Raw genomic sequence first — 20974 nt, 5'->3', positions numbered from 1 at the left:
TTATTGTTATTTTTTTTAAAAAATATCTCAATTCCACAATTCTTTTACCATTATCTTTTCCCTACCATCTACTCAGTATGATTTATACCGTCTTGGGAGTAAGAACTCAGTGCAAGGTGATATTTGCATATTTTCTGTTTATTAAACAAATGAACACTAAGTGTTGTTTTTAAGGTGTTCCAGTGAATTCCACCATGTGGTTTCTATTTGAGCGAGCTGCAGAGTTTTTGAACATAGGCGGTGTGTAATTGTATTGGTGAACTGGTGCTGGGGAGCTTTGCTCCCAAGTCAGGCTAGCATACAGTAATGAGAGACAGTTGCCATAAACAGACAGAATAGCAAGGCATATTGTGTGGCCTTTTTGTTAGGAATTAGATATCTCTATTTGAGGTGACCCTGTACCCCAGCCACAAATGCTCAGAAAATCCTGTCCTGACATGCAATCTTTAAATTCTTTTGTTCTGTAATTACATGGCAATTATTCATAATTGTACTGAGCAGTTTCTTTTCCCTTGTCCATCATCCCCTGCATTTGAAAAATCACAGCCACTCTTTTAGTTACATCAGTAGTGGCAAAGGACACATTATTGAAGGTTAAAAAAAGAAAAGGAAAAGAAAAGGAAGAAGTCTTTTCCAAGTGATTTAATTTGAAAAGCTTGTCTTTTCTTTTTTAAAAAACGCAATTGGAATTGCAGGGTATAAGTGCTCCCTATATGGCTAGAAGCTATTGTTCACCTAATTCTTTTATTTTTACAAATATTAAAAAGACAACCCTGTGATCTCAGGCAAAGGAACACAAATCTTTAAGCAGCAGTCATAACTGGCTCCAGTTAATTACGTTTTTGCTAGCTTAAATAAACCCGGCAGAAATAAATAAAAAAGGAACCATTTCAGGAGCAGGCCAAAAACCTCAGAGGGATTCTTTTAAGCCATTAAAAATCATGTTGATATATTATTGAGACTTAAGGCTCACACAGATTTGTTCAACTGCTCCCTTGATGAATATATGGCGTATGTTCTCGTATACTAAAGAAGTGAATTCATGAGCTTCAGGAAGCTGAATGTTGGCTCTCAAGAGTTTGAACCTCAAGTCCCCATGGGTTGATCTGAAATTGCAAGTTGGCCTCTCATTTATAAAACCGGCTTCCTGTTTGACCCTACACCTTCACGCAGACCGCTTTTGCATTTTCTGGCCCATCCACACAATGTAGCCAGCCTCAAATTTTGTTAACTGAGCCTGGCTCGGAGGTTGAAAGATCTGGACATTAAGTAAAAACCACAGCATGCTGTTCAATTTGATGATGGAACAAAAGGAGCCAAGGCAGGGATTAGTAAGGATTCACATGATTGAAAAACCAACTTAAACTTCCCCATGGTGAAGTACATAAAACTCTAGAAATAAGGTTGAGTCACTCTCTTCCACATTGGATAGATCTGGGAAATTTCTCTTGATACGCTACCGCAAAACATTTTGTAATTTTCTTTTTGTTACTAAAAAAACAACCCCAAATCAAACTTGTAAGCCAATCAAACTTTTGTTACTGCTTCTTTTCAAGTCTAAATATTTTACTCCACTGACATTCCAACAATATGTAATATTTGTACAGTTCTACTGGCTGGGGAATTCTGGGAATTGAAGTCCAGACATATTAAAGCAACCAAGGTTGAAAAAAAAAAAACACTGGCCTAAAAAACTAGCCTGCTAAATCAGGGATATCAAACTTGATTTCTTTGATGGCCACATCAGGGTTGTGTTTAATTTCGGGGGGGGGACATGACCACAGTGGGCATGGCCAGCTCAACGTCACTGTTGGGGGCACCTGTTGTGGCCCAAGAGCTCCTCCAGCAAAAATGGAGCTCAGGAGGGCCACGTGTGGCCCAAGTTCCTGTGCCTCACTTCCAGAGACTGGAAATGGTAAAACTTCAGTTTCTCACACTTTACTTGGCTCTTCCTTTCTTGAGAACCATATTTCTAGTACTCAATATTGTTGCTATCAACTTCCATATCTCACTTTCTTTAAATTCTTTCTTTAAACCAGAACTAAAGAGACACTTTCTGTCTCTTTAGTTCTGGTTTCCCAATAGCAGGAGGTTCTTCAACAGTCAAAGCCTTCTATTTGTTTATTTTATTTTTAGATCTCTACCCTTTACAAGGCCACAACAATATAAAAACCACAACTGTCCAAAACAATAAAGACAAAATTCCAGGTACAAAAGAGCATTGTTAAAGTTAAATATTAACACCATCAAGTGTTAGAATATCACTCCCATAATACCAAAGACATACTGAACACCCAGACTTAACTTCTAAAAATATATCCTTTTGATGCAATCTCTTTTCATCTCTGTCCTTTTCTTTAAACCAAAATGGACGGTCTTCTGACCCCTGAAAGCTCCACAGATCATAAAATTCTGAACACAAAAGTTCAGAACTAAGATCCAAGCCTGAAAGTAGCCATGTCTCATTTAAAAATCCTTCAAAATCCAACCTAAACCCAGACCCACCTAATTGTTGGATATGACCCAACCTATTTTCTGACCTTCCCCCATAACAAAAATGTTAAGTGTGGTTGCTTTACTTTTCTGATTCCTTTTTCTTTACACAATGATGCACAACTTACATTATTTAAAGCTTCCCTGAACTCAGAGGTTTTCCTCAACTGTAAAATATTTTGCTCAGGAAGAATACTGCCCTCAACATTTAGAAGTGACATGATGTTTAGAATGATCCATTTTCAACAGAATGAGTATGTTGGTAGTATTTCAGGTAGTACTCAACATATAACCTCCGTCGGGACCAGAATTTCCTTTGTAAGTTAGGATGTTTGTAAAGTGAGTCATCATGTAACTGAACCCAATGTTGCAACAATTTTTACCATGCTTGTTAAGTAAATCAAGCTTCCCTAATTGACGGTTTTTGTGGAAACCTGGCTGGGAAGGTTGCAAATCATGATTGATGGGTTTTGTAATTGTTTGATAAAAGGGAGCCAGTTGCCAAACACCCAAATTGTGGTCACATGACTGCAGATATGGTTCAACATTCATAAGTGGTCATAAATCACTTTTTCTGACGCCACTGTAATTTTGAATCCTTGTTAAATGATGGTCGTAAGTTGAAGTATGCACTATAAACTGAAAACATTCCATCTTCTCATTCTCTGTGCTTCCTCCTTGTCAGAAATGATAGAAGGAATCTAGGCCATCTTACAGTCTTTTCCAAACTGTGTCACTTCTAGATGCTTTGGGTTCCAGCTTCAGGAATATCTACCTGGGCTGGAAGCTGCTAGAATTGTAGCTATAATTTCCTCCCAACTGTATAAGATGACCAGGCTGAGCCTGAGGGAGAAGTCAAATGCATCTGAGTCTCAAGTCACTTCATGCCCACAAGAGATTTACCATAAGTGCAGACAACCTTGAATTTTGTTGACTCTTAACTAGCACTAATTTACTTTGACCATTAGGAGTTCAGATTCTTGTAGAGAGCATTAGAATACAATAAAAGTATATTCATTTGAACTGCCTGGACTCCTGATTTCCTGCACCTGACCCAACACATTTGAAGGGTTTCAGCTTCATCAAAGGCGAAAAGATACTTAATTTGTACTGAAGACCCACTGATGGATATGACATTGACACTAAAAGTCATATGGTCCACTATATCATTGTGATGTTGCACACATGGCAACAGCCATCTTCTCCCTTCAGTCACTCAGTTGTTTCAAATTAGAGCATAATTTGCCTTACTGTCTTATCAATCGATATTATATAATTCTCCATTGTGGCCAGTAAAGCCATCTTATTACACGACAAAGAAGTCATTTTTATGTTCTCACTGAAAACTTTTTGGAGGCCAAACCTGGCAATCTTATTCCATTGGTTTCTCCTTCTTCAGCCTATTCATCTCTTGGTTTAGCCAGCCTCAATATCAACCTTTGCAAAATGTAGCACCATAAAGAAAAGGTGGAGAGCCTGTGGTCTCTCAAAATTACTGAGAGACCGTTCCCAGCCTACCTCACTTCGGCCATGCTGGCTGGAATGGTTGGGAACTGTAATTTGTCTCAGCAGCTGCCTACTTTTCATTTATGTATTTTCTTGAATAAACTATGCCAATTTTTTTTAAATTGATTTATGCAACAAATTAAAATGGAAGCTCTTAAATGGTAAGGATTTTATATCACCCTTACTCTCAATGTGAACAGCCAGTGAAAAGCTCTCATTTGATGAAGATTCACTTTTTCTTTAGGAAAAGACTGCCAGAGGCTCTTTGAGCTTTGTGAAATTAGTAATAGCCTGGAGCAAGTCCAGAGTTTTCAGTGGTTTGCTAAAGAGAAACTCACTTGGTGGAATCTTCTAACACTTTATTAGTCACATCCACCAGTAGCTCTCTTCTTCTTCCTGGAGCTACATTAAGAACAATAAATAAACTTACAAAAGGTTCAAAGCACAATTAGACTTAGATCCAGGGAAGGGTGCCAGAGCACACAATATAAAATGAGGTTATAAAAGTATTTCCAAAACTGCCCAAGGAATTTCAGATACTAAGAAGCTTCTGAACATGAAGCCAACAGAGAAGTGCAACAGAGTTCTCTCTTCCATAAATGAGGACCGCTAAAATACCCTGGGGTGAATTCTCACTCCCCTCCTCCCCGTCTATAACACAAAATGTAGCCATCACTGGCAGCTTCTCCTCACCTTGTGTTTTCCAGATGTCAACTGGGAATTTTGCAAGTGTGTGACTAGCACAACTGGATAGCCGCAAGTTGGAAAAAAGCAGCGACACTTATTCCACTGTGGGGGGTTTTGTGCTCTCCGGGGTAGATTGTTTTCTTGCAGGCGTTTTGATGCCCTGATTGTGTTGTCTAGTTTGGTAATGAAATGTCTTTAAGAAAAGCACAGCTCAGAGTGGATTATAAAGAGCCTACAGTTCAATCATTTGTGCTACAAATATTCTCTTCTATTGGTACACTTATTCTAAGCTGCACTGAACAGAGGCATGAAGTGAGGAGTATGTGCGGACTCAATGACAAGGAGAGAGAATTTGTCATGAGAGTATTTAACCTCAGATCTACTCATTTGAAGTTCCTTCTTATGGATTCTTTCTCTTTTTTCCTTGATACTATGCCTTACCCTACTAATGCTGCTGCTATCCCCACATAAGTTACTCAGCACAATCTCATTTCATAGCTTTTGAGCATCTTGAATTTCAAAAGAAAAGACTGAGGTAGATTGTAAAAACAAAGAAACAGACTGCAAACATCCCATTAACTGGGATAGCCCTTTGGAACATTGTACCCTCTAATGTGTAATCCACACCCAGCCTTTTGACCTTCCATAAGGGCCTGAAGACCTGGCTCTGCCAGCTGGCCTGGGACCCCAACAGGAGTGCACCATTCTGGAGGTGGTTACTGAATTAGGAAAGAACCCCCCCCCCATCTCTCCCCATGCATTTTGTGCTACTGCCCATCGTTTAACAGTATTGATTATGTTGTTATTTTTTGCCTTATTTTTTTAATTGTGTAGTAGTTTTAATGCTTGTAGGCAGCTGGGAGTTGTCTCTGGACAAGATAGAGCAGCACATAAATTTAATGAATGAATAAATAAACAAACTACAGTATTGTATCTCTTTGAGAGTGATAAATACTTTTGATAGCCAAGTGCAAATGAAGCCAAGAGCCAATTCACCTAATTCTTGTAGCACAAAGAAACTGATTAATTTTTTTCCCCTTCAATGGATATTGTCAACACATACAACTCAACAGCTTTGGCATAAATTCAATTTATAAAAAAATACAAATGCATGTGTTTGTGTTCAATTCTGTGATAAAAAAATGTGCAGAGAAATAAAAACAACACTTTGCAGGAAGGCAGAAAATTAAAATGACATAGAACTAATGTGCTGATTCTATATAGATAACAAAATTGCCGTTAAGTAGCTCCAGATTCTCCACAAGTAACATGTTTACCCATCACAGTGTGCTATTTGTGATTTTAATCATGGTGTGTTTGAAAAAGCTGGAGAGAGTTTTAGAGAGGAATAAAGTAATCATGAATCACTGGACCGATTCCTGATTTATTTTCCTCTCTTTTTAGTTGCTCTCATTTTGTAACTGAACAGATTAGTTAGGGCTTGAGTGGGATAGAAAAACAAATTAGGGATAAGCAAACTTCATTGCGTTGATCAGGTCACAGGGGTGTCAATCAAATAAACAAACCACACATCTTCACCTGTACAGCATGATAGTCTACAGTTACAGTCCAGCTACAAATGATAGATTTCAAACTGATATACTGCACTAAAATAAATTATGGCTTATTAACTATTTGCACATTAACAAATATATCCATTTATCACCTAGCATTATGTATGAACCTGGACAAAACCAAGTTATTTTTCAAACCACCACTATCTAACTGTATGTCCATTCAGTCACACAAATACTTCATTGGGTTGAAGAGAGAATGGTGTGTGAAGGGAATGTCAAAAAGGAGTTAGCTGACCTAGAATCCAGGGAATTAAATTTAACTCAAAACAAATCCAATTTGCATAGGACTAACTTAGTTGGATCCATCATAGGAACCACTTAAACCCAATCAAATAAGCTGTTTTGCAAACACAGTTCTCCAAGAAATAAACTGATGGAAACAATAGCTCAAATCAAAAAGACTTTTCATTTACAGAATTCAATGCCAAAACCGGAGAGCACAGAACATACATCCCAAATTTTGATTGGCTAAATGCAATCTACTGCTACCCAGATAGCCAATAGGATAAAAGACATAGGAATGCCTAGAGACTTGCCAATGCTTTCCTAACGAATGGCTTCATTAGGCCAGAGGTTAATCTTCAGACAGAAATAATTGGCTATTTTAGTTATTTATTTTGGATATTTATGAGCCAAGGTGGCGCAGTGGTTAGAGCGCAGTACTGCAGGCTACGTCTGCTGACTGCCGGCTGACTGCAATTTCAAATCTCAAGGTTGACTCAGCCTTCCATCCTTCCATCCTTCTAAAATGAGGACCCAGGTTGTTGGGGGGAAATATGCTGATTCAGTAAACAACTTAGAGAGGGCTGTAAAGCACTGTAAAGCGGTGCATAAGTCTAAGTGCTATTGCTATATGGCTCAGACACCACTTCGTGACTAACAACAACAATAAACCCAACTCCACCCCCAAATCTGTTCCCCAAATGATTTCTTCTGACCCAGTTAGTGGGACTGTGTACTGCCTGAACTGCTGGGAAAGAGAACTGACCAGGTTAGTGCTGCTGGGTTTAAATATGTTGTAGGAATAGAGCCCATATTTTGCTCAAGGACAGAAGAACAGTAGATGCTGAGCAAAGACTTACATATAAAAGGCTTGACACTGCTGTGGATATGTTTGTGCTGTTTGAGGCCTGAAGAAGTGGCAAATGTTTTACCGCACTCTGGACAAGCATGCGCACGAGCCCCAACATGCTGCGAACGAATGTGCCTCTGGAGGTTGCTGGGGTCTGTGAAAACCTGCTAGGAAATGAGTACTGATTAAATTTGAATGAGATTTGAATGCAAACAGTTGCAAAAAAAACAAAAAAAAAATCACAAGATTTTGGAACCAAGAGACATTTAATGAGGGAGAAAGGGAAAGGGTTGTTTTGTGAATTCAGTTAAATCAACAAGTCAGAAGATGGGAAAGGTGACCTTGAGGGCATGTCTATGGTTATTCATTTAAAGTCATGTTAAAACCATTTAAAAGTCATGGCTCCCATCCAAGAAAATCCTGGAAACTAATTCTGTAATAGAACTAGGGCCTTCTTGCAGCAAATTGTCAATCTTCACAAATCTACTGGGTCTCTATAGCTCTCTGGGTCCTTAAAAGAACCTGCAAATAATTAAATTAATACTCAGGAGATCTCACCCACCTCCATGGATCAACTTTTCTTACTCTGTTTTGTTAAGCAGAGAAACTGGAATACAGGTAGTCTTCAACTTACGACCACAACTGAGCCCAAAATTTATGTTGCTAAGTGAGAAATTTGTTAAGTGACCATTTTACGACCTTTCTTGTCACAGCTGTGGACTGCGGTTGTTAAATTAGTAACACGGTTGTTGAGTGAATCTGGTTTCCCCATTGACTTTGCTTGTCAGAAGGTTGCAAAAGGTGTTCAGAGGACCCCGGGACACTGCAACCATCATAAATGTGAGTTAGTTGTCAAACATCCAAATGTAAATCACATGACCATGGGGATGCTACAATGGTCATAAGTGTGAAAAATAGTCCTGAGTCACTTTTTTCAGTGTCGTTGTAATTTCGAATGGTTAGTAAGCAAACTGTTGTAAGTTGAGGATTAGCTGTACTGGAAGATCAGCAGTCTTTTCTATCATTTGGACTGTGGTTCCCTTAGGCACAAGGAGATTTGGCCCTAGAGATTATCCCAACTATCCTTTACAGTCTTAAGTGTTTGTTTCTCTTTCACTGAATTAGAAAGCATTATCCAAAGTTATCTTCAACAGTCCCAGTTCTAATCAAGCGTCCTGATCTGATGAGATTTCTCTCTTGTGGATTTGGGACCTCAACCGTAATCATCTCCTCTTTCTCATGCTCTTCCTCAATTTATCTTTTTTAAAAAATGATTCATAATGACGATTCATTAAAAGTTAAGACACCGTCATTTATGTATAGTATCCTTAATATATATGGAATTCTAATTTTCTTTTTGTAACACCACACATTAATTAACTTAATTAGCCTCAATATCCTTATTAAAAAAATGTTATGCCAGACTATGTCAAGAAGCCATATACAGTATGTGAGTTTCAGTTTTGACACCAATGGTTTTGACATTCATACTGTGCCACTTCTGTTGATATAATTACTTCTTTGTTGGGAATTAAGCATTCGTTTGTCTAAAGTACTATCACTAAATTTCATAAATTAACAGGGCCTCACTTACGATTGTAATTGAATTTGGAATCAGTTATCAGTTATGTCTGCAGTTAAACAAGTCCTTGTGTGACTGTTATAGACTTCACAATCTTACTGAGGTGATTGTTAAGCTAGTGTGACAGTTGTAAAATGAATACTGTGGGTGTTAAGTGAACATCATGGTAGTTAAATGAACTCATTGTCAGCAATGGCCATTTTTTGCAGGAACTAAACTACCACTCTCCAGGGGTAAAAAGCATTGTAAATCATGGTTAATTTAACTGTGGGATGCTGCAAACATCTATTAATATGGGCCAAGTGCTAAATGACTATGGGGGGGGAAACAGACATTGGAACTTCGAATTTGGAAGTAAATATCTTTTTGGGGTCCACTGTAACTTTGAACAGTCACTAAGTGGCTGGTCGTAAGTTAAGGACTATCTTACATACATGGTATCCTTTTAGCAAACTGAATTAAAGGCTATTGAACTGGATAGGCTTCAGATGAATACTGTCCCATTTACAAAAAAAATGAATAACACATCAGATACAAAATTTGTATCATCAAGGAGAAACCTGAGTCACAGATCTTTTAAGGGCATTTCACCTTTTATTATGTAGCCATGGATCATTTATACATAATGAAGCATTTCAACTCTACACTCTTAAAACGAAAGTGGGATAGATTTTGCATCTCTTTTATCTCATATGCTAACCAGAACAAGAAGTATATTTTAATATCCATTTTTATTAAATTCTGAGATTCTTTATTGTTTTAAACCTGCGAAATATTTAATATCTGTACATCAGAAAAGTGCATGTGTTTTATTTTAAAACACATATGAATTTTCCTGCATAATAAATAAAAGAAGAAATGGAACAAAGCTACAGTGAACATAAAATCAGTGAATAATGTTGAACTATCTTAACTTGAAGCCATCATATTGCCAAGAAAGTTGCGGATTGGTCTATGAGTTGAGCTCAAAAGGACACTTTATGAATTAAGATAGAGGATATATTTTAAAAAATGTAATCAAGTATTTGATACATCAATGAAGTTGTTGACCATGCATTTCAGAGCTAAAGGCTATGCTGTCCCAAAGGTGTTTTTTTTCCTTGAAGACATTTCAATTCTCATCCAAGTTTCTTCAATTCTGACTGAATGGTGGAGGATGGAAGGACTTATATTCCTTACAGTCATCTGGTCATTAGCACTCCTTCTGAGAGTTGTTGAGGCCATCTGGAGGTTTATCTGTGCCCTCAGGGTCACCTGAATAGTACAAATGGTTGTGGAATCTTCTTGGAACAGCTGAAAGGACTGTGTTGTAAACAGGAGATAGATGGAGTTATATCCCTTTCCCTCTCTTGAGAGAGGGCTGTTCAGTCTTAATGTAGATGGCCTCTTTGACCCCTTTTTCAAAACAGAGGTCCTCTCTGCCCAGAATGCAGACTTTTCCATCTTCAAAAGAGTGGTCTATGGTCCACTTGACCAAAAGAGGGGAAGTCAGCAGTTCCAAGAAGGTTCCATACCCATTTGTTTTATTCAGGTGATTCAGAAGGCACAAATAAACCTCCAAGTCGCCTCAACAACCCTCAGAAAGAGTACTAATGACCAGATGACTGCAAGGAATATAAATCCTTACATCCTCCACCATTCAGTCAAAACTGAAGAAGTTCTTCAAAGAAAAACAGTCTAGTTGCTTTTGGGAAAAAAAGCACTTTTGGGACAACCATGACCTGGATGCCTGAGAATCTCCATAGACATAAAGATTATGCTGTTATTCTAAATACCGCAAAACAGAAAACTTCCCACGTATCCTTCAAATTCACTGTACCTTGGCGCAGTTTTCACATTCGTAGTGCTTCCCGCTATCATGGGACATCTGGTGACGTATCAAGTTTGATTTCCAGTTAAAGGCCTTGGGACATTGGTCACACTTATATTCCCGCTCTTCTGTGTGGGACAGCATGTGCTTTTCCAAGCTGTAGAGGTATAACCAAAAGCCTCTATAAGATTGAATCAGAATAGGGATATTTTTCTCTATTACACCCAAGAAATTAGATACGCAGAACAAAAGTTAATTCAGTTCAGAGAACTGGGGAAAAAAATCAATCAGAAAATAATTAGAACTATCTTTTCTGTGGGCGGTATAATGAACCTTAATAATTTTATTGGGAAGTCTCTGACATCTTTATTTTTTAAAAAGACACATTTTAATTTATGATTTTAGTTTAAAATAAAGGGGGAAATGAAGAAATATTAAACAAAAGAGAAGGAAGACATTCCTGGAGCATCTGTTTAAAGATTAAACAGGACACCTTTTTTAAATTGTTTGAATCACACCTTTAATTCTACATCCTTGGAAGCTTTTTTGTGTCTTGGATAGAAGTCAGTTTGGAGTAATGGTTAAAATGGTCTGGACTTGGTCTGGAAACACCCAAATTTCTGTTCACCCCAGCCACGGAAGTTCACTGAATAACTTTGGGCTAGTCAAGTCTGTCAATCCAAATTGGCTCACAGGACTTCTGTTAGGGAGTTTAAATGAAAACAGATCCCCAATGAAGCTACCTTGAGATCCTCAAGAAAGAACAGGAGAAAGATGCCATACATTCAACCAGTCAATCATCCCATATGGGAAAAAGAAATGTTTGTTATTTTTTATTTCTTTACTTCACGTGAACATGTTTTAATTAACAGGAGGTGGTCATAAAGACAGCCTCTAAAAGATGTCATACCATTTTTATCATACCTCTCCTGATTTCCTTTATCCAATCAATCCAGAAAAAAAATAACATCTTTATATCAACATGTAAAGACCAAGCCTCTTCATCTTATTTTTACTTTTTAGATTGTGTTTTATTTTAGATTGGCATTAGAATACCTTGGCACACTCTGGTTTTTATTTTATCTGTTTTAGTGCTCTCAATCATTGTTTACTGTTTCAAAAATCTTTTTTTTGTGTGTGGAAAATGAATATGCTCTTAACAACCTAATAAACAAAGGGCCTTTTCTTGCTTTTATATTCATTCACGTCTCAAGACTCCAATCGGTTATATTTAGTTACAAGTCAGGATTCTCACCTTATTTACTATTACTGTTGTTTTCTTTTAAAATCAATCATCTGAAATTTATTGTCACCTACTCCTTATTATTCCATTGCTAACTCATGATATGTTCAAGGATCTTTCTTATTAATTACAAATGCCCCCAAGCATATGTGCTTGTCCCAGCAATTCCATCTGTGGCTCAATTTTTTTTTAAATAGAATATTTTCTTCATACCTTTCTGTCTTGAATTGTTTCTGTCATGTATTGGCTTTTAAATAATTTAAACGTTTTTCAAAGGAGCTGCCCTGTTTCTCATTTCTCCCTTTTTCCTTATGGGAAAAGTATGATTTCTCTTCTTCTGATTTTTTTTCTCCCGCTGGCCTTTGTTCTGAGCCTTTAATACCCTCACTGGCTTTCCCAAAAGAAGAGAGGGCTTTTAAGCACAAGAAATGTACAATAATCATCCATCTGTTCTGCAAAGTCCAGACGTCTTTCCTCAAGGTTGCATTTCTGTTAGCAATATGCAATTTCTAGCAGTCAACGTGTTCAGCTGAATACTCAGAAGAGACCCCTCGACTGAAAATCAGATTTCATTTATACTCCAACTCTCATGCCACACTTCGGTTTCATGATGGACAAGAACCTAAATTACTTCTCAGGTCAACAATACCCCCAAACCTTAAAACCTGGGATGTTATTTATAAATTAACGCAATTGTTGATACTGTTCTATAAGGAAGTCTCCTCAAAAAGTAACTTTTTTCCCTTTCTCCATACATCAACCTTAGATGTCTACAATCCCAAGTACCTATTTGCGGTTGTGCTGCAGCCACAGGAAAAGGGAAAGAATTATGGATTATCTCCAAACATTCTTGAGAATTCTCAGCCCTGTGATCAATTGATCCAATGCCTCTTAAAAGAAAGTAAAGGGGTGAAATATTATGACTATTTCCCATTATATTTTGCAGACTGATCTGTGAGAACCTGCTTTTATATTGCTCAAAGGTATGGTGGTTTACTGGTCCTTCTGAGGTTTTGAGTTAGGATTGCTACAAATGATTTTAAAGAATTATTAGGCCCATCTATTACCCTGAATTTTCTAAGAAAGGAAGGGCTTAGCATATGTTCAAAATGTTGAGTAGGAAATATTTATTTCCTTCTAGTCTAACTCTGTATTTGGATGGTAATTGCTTACCCAATTATTTCCTTAATCAATAGAACCATTTTTCATAGTAGCTGGTTGTGAGATATCGGATTCATTGTTTTGATAGGACCCATAATATTGTGGACTCATTGCCCACAATAAGTGACTGAATGTTATGACATATTTTTATTATGCTTTTATATCACTAGTCTTTGTAAAGACTAAGTATTTATATAGTTGCTATTAAAATACCATTATTCAGTATTTCAATATTTAATCCATTGTTGTATATAAATGATAGATACAAAAACATGATTTAATTCATCAAAAGGTGCCAATTGTTTTTCTTAATATAGCAATATTTTAGTTATTTCTTAATAAAATTCCACCAAACAAATACCATATTTAAAATATTTTACATTATTATGTCTCATTTAAAAATGGAAAAACTGTTTCTGATAGCTCAGGTCTTATTTTTAGCCATGAATATTTATTCCAACACAATGTATAGATTGTTCAGTTAATGACTAAAATGAGATAGGTGTCTGAACTAAGCCCATATTTATCTTGATTAGAACTTAGTATTCTCCACCAAGGTAAACACTCTTCACAAAAAGAGAGTGCTGAGAAACATAGACCCCAAAAAAAATTAGATATATTTTGTTCTGCTTAATTCTTGTGTCTTTTGGCAATGGCCAAATCCTTTCAATTCACTGATGTTCTTTTTTGCCAAACTCTTATCGCCTTTTGCTTCAGGTATACTTACTAAAAAAGTTCACAAAAACACATGAAGGGGTCTTATATTGAATAAGTCCAGTAACTTAGATGATTACTGAATCATGTAACTAAGACTTGGGCTACTATATCTGGTTGCATGTATCTGGATAACCACCAGACAGAATATCAGCCTTCCCAAGTGGACCAGACAGAAATTCAACCAGATGAGCTAATTCTACTTTATCGTAAGCCTACATTAACAGAAACCTGGAAATCTAATAGTATAAATCTCCCACCACCCCTTTTATAGTCTGAGAAATTATGGAGGTTCATTTCTGAATCTCTTTCTCTAGCCATTATGCAGCTGCAGGCTATACTTTCTATTATCTGATTATTCCTAGGTAGCATTTCTTCCCTCAATCTCCTATTTCTGCATACTATTACTTAGAAGGAACTTCAGCAGAGAAAAATATCAGATTTTGCTTTTAAAGCAGACATTCTCTGGATGATAAATTTGATGCCCGATATTATTACACCTCAATATTATAGATGTGGAAGCTATCTTAAGGGCCATACAATCCAAACCTGCACAGATACGTAGATGCTCAGTGCAACTTCTTTAACAGATGACTTCCAACTTCTGTTTGAAAACTTCCAGCGAAGGAGAATGGACCGTTTTCAAATAGCAGCAGCTGTCTGTTCATATAGTGTTATAGTGCAAAACTGACTTTTGATCTGTTCGAAAGCTACTGTTTACATATAACTGGTTTAAAAGAAAAATCCCCAGCCCCTACCTTTGCACATCAGAGAATACTTGGTCACACTCTTTGCATTCCTGAATGTCATGCATATCATGGAGATCATTCTCCTTGTCAAGTTTTGCCTGAAATTCTTCATCCACCATTGAAAATGCTGAGTGGGGAGTGCTGCAGGGGAATTTCTGATGGTCTACCAGTTCTGCTTTGGATTCAAATAGCTGGTCACAATCTTCACAGCGATATTGACGCTCCTCTGCAAAGCAAATGAGTTGGCAAATGAATTGTAGTTCACAATGGATTTTTGCCAATTGAAGAGGACAAATTTACTCTAAAGGTTAGGGAGTTTCTGGTGTAAATACTTCAGAATCTGCTAACCATGAATGTCAGGAGCCATCTCTTCATGTAAATAATTGTCGGTCTTCATGAACAGAAGGAGCTCTTCTCCAGCTTCAATGTCTCTTACTACTCTGTAGTATATCTGAAAGACAAAATGGCAGATGAACAACCAAGAAGAACAAGCAAAGAGAAATGGAGAGAGACACCTTTTACAAATTTTTGGTTGCAAGCCTAAACGTAAGCAAAAAACAAAAAACGCTATAGCTCAGTATGTCAATTGTAGTTGGTCTTCAGTTATTCCATCAAATAAGCTAGCAAAGTTTGGAGTAATCTTTGGTTGGAAATTACTGGTTGGAAATTAAAAGTGTACCATGGTTCATGCAGAAGTATTTCATTTGACACACTGTAACTTGAGCAATCATTGAAAAGTAAAAAATAGAAGCCAATGCAAAACAAAATATTATTTTTAAAATATGTCCTGCTATACTGTATCTTCCATAAGGACTCACGGACTCAATTAATACACCTCACCTAGTAAAATATTCCTTTTATGTACAGTTGCTGTTATATCAGTACAAAGTAGTTTCTTTGAAGGTGGCCAAATTTTGTTATACTGTATGCAAAATTAGACAGACTTTACTGCCCACTGATTGTAATACATTATTTTGCCTGTTCTTTAATTTTTCTATTATTGTTTTAAATGCTTTTTTTTTTTGTACTGCTGGTCTGTGATTGTGATAAAGATTGGTTGATTTCTTTAAAATATTCTCATAAGTGGGCTGTGATAATCAGAATATTATGAATGTTCATTAACAAATCAGAAATCTTCCTTTGATAAGAGATATCCAAACAGTTCACTGGAAAAAGCCTACTTTCTTTTTGGTTAGCCAAACAAGGAAACTAATACATTCAAATTCTTCTTATCTGACTAGATAGAAGATAGCATCTAGTCAAGCTTGGCTGCTCCCAGAAAGTTAAGCAACAAATAAAACATCACACACACACACACACACACACACACACACACACACACACACACCTCCTAGAAGAAGCCAACTGACAAATGACTTCCATAAAGCCTTTGGAGAAAGATGGTTTATAAATCTTCCTCAAACTATAAGTTACCAAGAAAACTATACCATATAGTTGGATACAAGTGGGCTGGAAACTTTACAACCTCTATAGATGTTGTTGGACTGCATGCCCTAACCACAGGTCTTATTATCTGGGACTGATGTTGAGTTACAGTCCAATAACATTTCAATGTTTTGAAACGTAAGGGTGGGGTGGGGGGGAATGCAAGGCTCCAGTGGCATTACGGATCTCATATCTTCTCAAGGCAAAGCTTCAAGTCCATTTCAGCAAAAGAGCTGCTATACTAGAAAGACACTCTAATAATTAAGGCACCAGGCTGGAAGCCAGGAGACTGTGAGTTCTAGTCCTGACTTAGGCATTAAAGCCAGACTCTCTCAGCCCAACCCACCTCTTAGGGTTCCTATTGTGCGGGAAAGAAAGGGAGGAAGGAATATTAGATATGTTCACCGCCTTAAGTTATTTATAACAATTACAAAAGTGGCATATAAATAAATGTATACATGAATAAATTATTCCATTCAACAGAAAACCTTAGGATGACAGCTGTTCTCCACCTTTCTTGTGGTCAGAAATTGCACAAAACCTTTCTAAGCCTAATCGGAGGCACATTTTGCTCTTATTAAAATGAAATGGAAGCAAGTGCAGGGAGTGGAAGAAACAGAACTAAGGAGAAAAAGTCCTACTTTTCAGAATTCAAGGGGAGGACAGAGGCTTTTTGTTGCCAACACCTATGGCAAAAGTTCAGTTGGAACACAAGGGAAAATAAATCGCACTATATTTCATGTAATTCTTCCAAAGCTCCAGTAGGTGGCTCTAAAACACAATTGTTTATTTTTGAGAAAAAGCCTGACCACAATTATGTTTTTTGGGGGGGAGGGCAAGGAGGGAGACCCCAAATCTACATACTGAGCAATGCTTCAGATTTCTTTATTTCTCTTTCTTTCTTTTTCTCTCTCTCTCTCTTTCTTTCTTTCTCTTTCTTTTCTTTTTCTTTCTCTTTCCTTTCTTTCCTTACCTTCCTCCCTCCCTCCCTCCTTTGTTCTTTTCCTTACTTTTCTTTTACTTTCCTTACTTTTCTTTTACTTCCCTTCCCTTCCCTTCCCTTCCCTTCCCTTTCCTTCCTTTCCTTTCCTTTCCTTTTTTCTTTCTTTCCAGGTCAGCCACCTGAAGATGGAATGGTTGGTATGGAATGATTTTGGGGGAGGAATATGACTATAAATATCACATTTTCACACAATGACCGCTTTTCAAAAATCAAAAATTATATGAGAAAAAAAGCATTAATCATAGTACAAGCAGTCTGACTACCGTACGCTATGCATGTTTTCCCAATAAAAACAGAAACCAGGGACTTCTGGACCTTTCACTCCCACTACTGTCAACTCCCTTTTCCTCCCTCAGAGCTATCTTTGCCAAACCATCTTTTGGATTTCTAATATATATATATATATTTCTCTCCCACCACCACCACTTTCCGCATGCTCACACAAAAGATAAATGCTTCCAAGTAGTATGTTTCATTCCTGAAATCTATTTCCCCCAAGAACACAATGGCATTCTCTCTACAATCTGAATTACCTCTCTTGTTGGCAGCTCTCAAAGGTTTAAGTTATTAGCTTCCTTTCCAACAGCCTGCTGACATTTGAATGGTGACATATTAGAACTTCACAGCAAGGTCTCACAAAGAAAAAATGCTGCCTTAACACGTACACAAAAAAAGGGTGGGTTTTTTTCCCCTGTTTTGTTTTCTTTTTAAAGGAGAGGAAACACTATGATATTGCACACTTTTAAGGTCTGGTTCTGTTCAACTCTATTACACACACACACACACACATACACACACACACACACACACAGAGAGAGAGAGAGAGAGAGAGAGAGAAAGAGAGAGAGAGAGAGAGAGAGAGGAAAGAAGACAAGGCCTTTATGTATCTTTTGCCTTTGACAGCTGGATCTCCTGTGGTGTTTTTTCTCTCTCACACACACACATTCGTGAACTCTGGCTTAATGTAATTTAATCTGAAAGCTGGACAGGCAGGAAGTCAAAGCATCAGGTATTTAGATAAAATAGTAAGTGCATAAATATATTATGCTATGACAGATTTGTGGGATCATCAACAGAAACCACTCACCCGGTGCAATCCACGACAGTGCCAAGGCAGGATTCTGACATCTGATTGCAACTACTCAGAAAATGTTGGAGTCTTTGACAACTACCCAAAGCTAATCTGAACAGTGTTGGGTCAGAATAGCGCTCATAACAGGTTTAGTATGACTATAAGTCACAGGTCACCTCAGATCCACAAATGCCAAGGGATGAAGAATGTATTAATTGATCCACTGTTTGTTTGGACTGGAGGCTGAAAGTTGAACGACCGTCCAGTTTATGTACAACGTTGTAAGCCAAGTTCTGAAGCCTTAACTTTAAACCTCGTTCTTGAGATGAGAAAAGCATAGTGCATCTTTGTATTCGTAACAGAAAGGCTGTGATCCTAGTATCATAAAGTCATCCTCTGATAAATACATAAGATTGGCTGCATGGCACTCATTCAATAAATCACTAAGAAACAGAATAAGCATTTTTCTTCCTCTAGGACCGTGATGGCAAACCTATGGCACGCGGAGCCATATCGGTGGGCATGTGAGCTCAGCTCAGACGTGCATGTGTGTGCCGGCTAACTGATTTTCGGGCCTTCTGGGCCCACCAGAAGTTGGAAAATGGGCTATTTCTGGCCTCCGGAGGGCCTCCGGGGAGTGGGGAAGGCCATTTTTGCCCTCCCAAGGCTCCTAGAAACCCTCTGGAGCCTGGGGAGGGTGAAAAACAGGCCCACCATTCCATCATGTGGCAAAAGCAGGCGTCGCGTGGGGGGATTGCGCATGCATGCACGGCAGGGCGCATAAAATTATGGGTACGGGCACGTGTGCGCACAACCTCCCTGCACTCTCCCCATTTTTGGCACATGATGGCAAAAAGGTTAGCCATCACTGGTCTAGGATAACAACCCACCACCTCAGCTTGCAATGGAGAATAATATGAATACTAATCACAATCTTCTGTTAGCAGCTGTTTTTATCAGAAACTTGATTTATATAAATCATTTTGCTCTGTGAGCTCAGTGTCACCTGATACTGTATGCTGTTTCAAACTTCTATTTAAGATATAGCTATAAGGATCATAGCTAAAAGGTTGGCAGCCATGCCCTATCCTACGTATGTCAAGTACTTCATAAAAAGATCCCCATTTTAGAAATCAGTTGCACTTTATGATTAATGGCAACTTAATCTGAACTACTGAACGACCAGTAATTATACTTCAAACCAAAACAGAGTAAATTAATCGAGAATAATTACAAAATCACATTTTTCTTCTCATGGATTCATGAGCAGAATTCAACCAGCATTGATAGAAATAACGGATAATTTATCTTTTTATTCATCCTGTATCACATTTAATTGTGCAGAAAAGTGTGATTAAAATGGGCTATAGCAACTGTGCTATTATGACAAGTATGGATCTTTATTTTGAAATCTATTATGTGATCATAAGGCAATGACAAAATAAAGAACAATAAGATTTTTATTAAAAGAACCCACTGATCACTAACACTGCCACCGGAATGAACTGGGAATCATATGTGGTATGTACTGGTACAGCAGGATGCCTTTCAGCCCATGACTGAAAGATTCCAATAAAGGAGAATATTTGTAGCTCAGAATTGAAATGAGGAGTCCTTGGTGCTCTCTGAGCTTGGTTGTTTTCTTTAGATTTTTCATTACCCTAACTAGTAATATCATCAGTGCTAGTCCATCATCACTAACACTGATGAGGTTACCTAATTTGGGAAATGAAACAGCTGCAGGAAAATAACTACACTCAGAGAGCACCAAAAACTCTTGCTGAGGCCCTTCAAACAAGGGTGTTTGTGGAGCAGGTATCACTAAGAGAAGAGGTAAGAAAATCTTCCTTCACATCTTATTCAGTTCATGCTATCTGGGCAGAAACTCTACATGCAAACAACCTTCCCCTCCCTCTTTTTCCTTCTTCCCTTAGCCTTCCACTCCAAGAAGCAACCTAGTTAATTCAGACTTTCTCACTTAGCTTTTTCAGACGTGGAAAGATGGATGGTAAGATCCATTGCCCTCATGGGATGATCAGATTTGTCACATCTACGTAGGGAAAGCAAATTATGTACTTTCCTTTCCAACTGCTGTAGTTATTTTTATTATTATTATTACTGCTTTTCAAGAGTAATATCCAGAATCTGTTTCCATAATGGATAAGAGCCAAAGAAAGAGTAAGCGATGCTTTGAGGTTCACGCACCACATTTTTGCAAAGACAACTGAACACAAAACACATGAGCGCTGTGTTAAATGAGCTCAAAACTCATTCTCAGCTTTAGCCTGGAATTGATTTGGCTTATAAAAAAAATGGGATTCGAATGGAGAAGGCTTGCGAGAGCAAGGAGAGTCCTTGAACATGCGTCCCCATGCACCTCGAGCCAACTCCGCAAAGGCCTAGCTCCTCTAATCATTTTCTGATGAGCAGATACTGCCAATTGTGACAAATGAGGCTGTGAACGGGTGATGTGGACTTTGAGTCACTGGGGGCTAGGTTGGGACGACCACATTCATTTGATCCAAGGCCGAGACAGATTTAAGTAAGGCCAGCTTTCAAGTCTTGAAAATAAATTTGATGTCAACCTTGCATGCGCTGAATATTTGCTTTAAGCAACGCTTGCTTTTCCATTTATTAAGATAAATGTATTTAAATCTGACTTTTCTCCAGAAATCTAATGGCCTCGGTGCATTTGAAAGAGAAAAGTTATGCGCTGATGAGCCGAGGATACGATTGAGTGACTGACTTCCAAAGGTTGGGAGAATGAGGGCAAAATGCACAGGTTGCATACAATAGATCTGATGGCTTCCTTTAGCCCTTCCTGTGGCTTAAAGTCAAGTCCCAAAGGTTAAAAGCCAG

General features: G+C 37.8%; 1 protein-coding gene across 10 annotated transcripts in view; it reads right to left on the bottom strand.

The window, feature by feature from the left end:
* Nucleotides 1-20974, bottom strand: part of MECOM (MDS1 and EVI1 complex locus) — a 526634-nt gene that overhangs the window by 33031 nt on the left and 472629 nt on the right. For 5 of the 10 annotated variants that reach the window (XM_034439027.3, XM_034439029.3, XM_034439032.3 and 2 more), the window contains 4 exons: nucleotides 14943-15045; nucleotides 14604-14820; nucleotides 10737-10884; nucleotides 7346-7502 (listed from right to left, as the gene is read on the bottom strand). In XM_034439027.3, coding sequence (XP_034294918.2) covers nucleotides 7346-7502; nucleotides 10737-10884; nucleotides 14604-14820; nucleotides 14943-15045 — 625 coding nt within the window. The remainder of the gene's footprint in view (nucleotides 1-7345; nucleotides 7503-10736; nucleotides 10885-14603; nucleotides 14821-14942; nucleotides 15046-20974) is intronic. The other 5 variants (XM_034439028.3, XM_034439030.3, XM_087872092.1 and 2 more) reach the window with 1 other exon arrangement.

The sequence above is a fragment of the Pantherophis guttatus genome, chromosome 6 (assembly GCF_059756535.1).
Source record: "Pantherophis guttatus breed Tessera chromosome 6, ASM5975653v1, whole genome shotgun sequence".
NCBI classification, from domain to species: Eukaryota; Metazoa; Chordata; class Lepidosauria; order Squamata; family Colubridae; genus Pantherophis; species Pantherophis guttatus.
The sequence above is the reverse complement of the archived record's forward strand: the minus strand, read 5'-3'. Positions and strand labels throughout refer to the sequence as shown.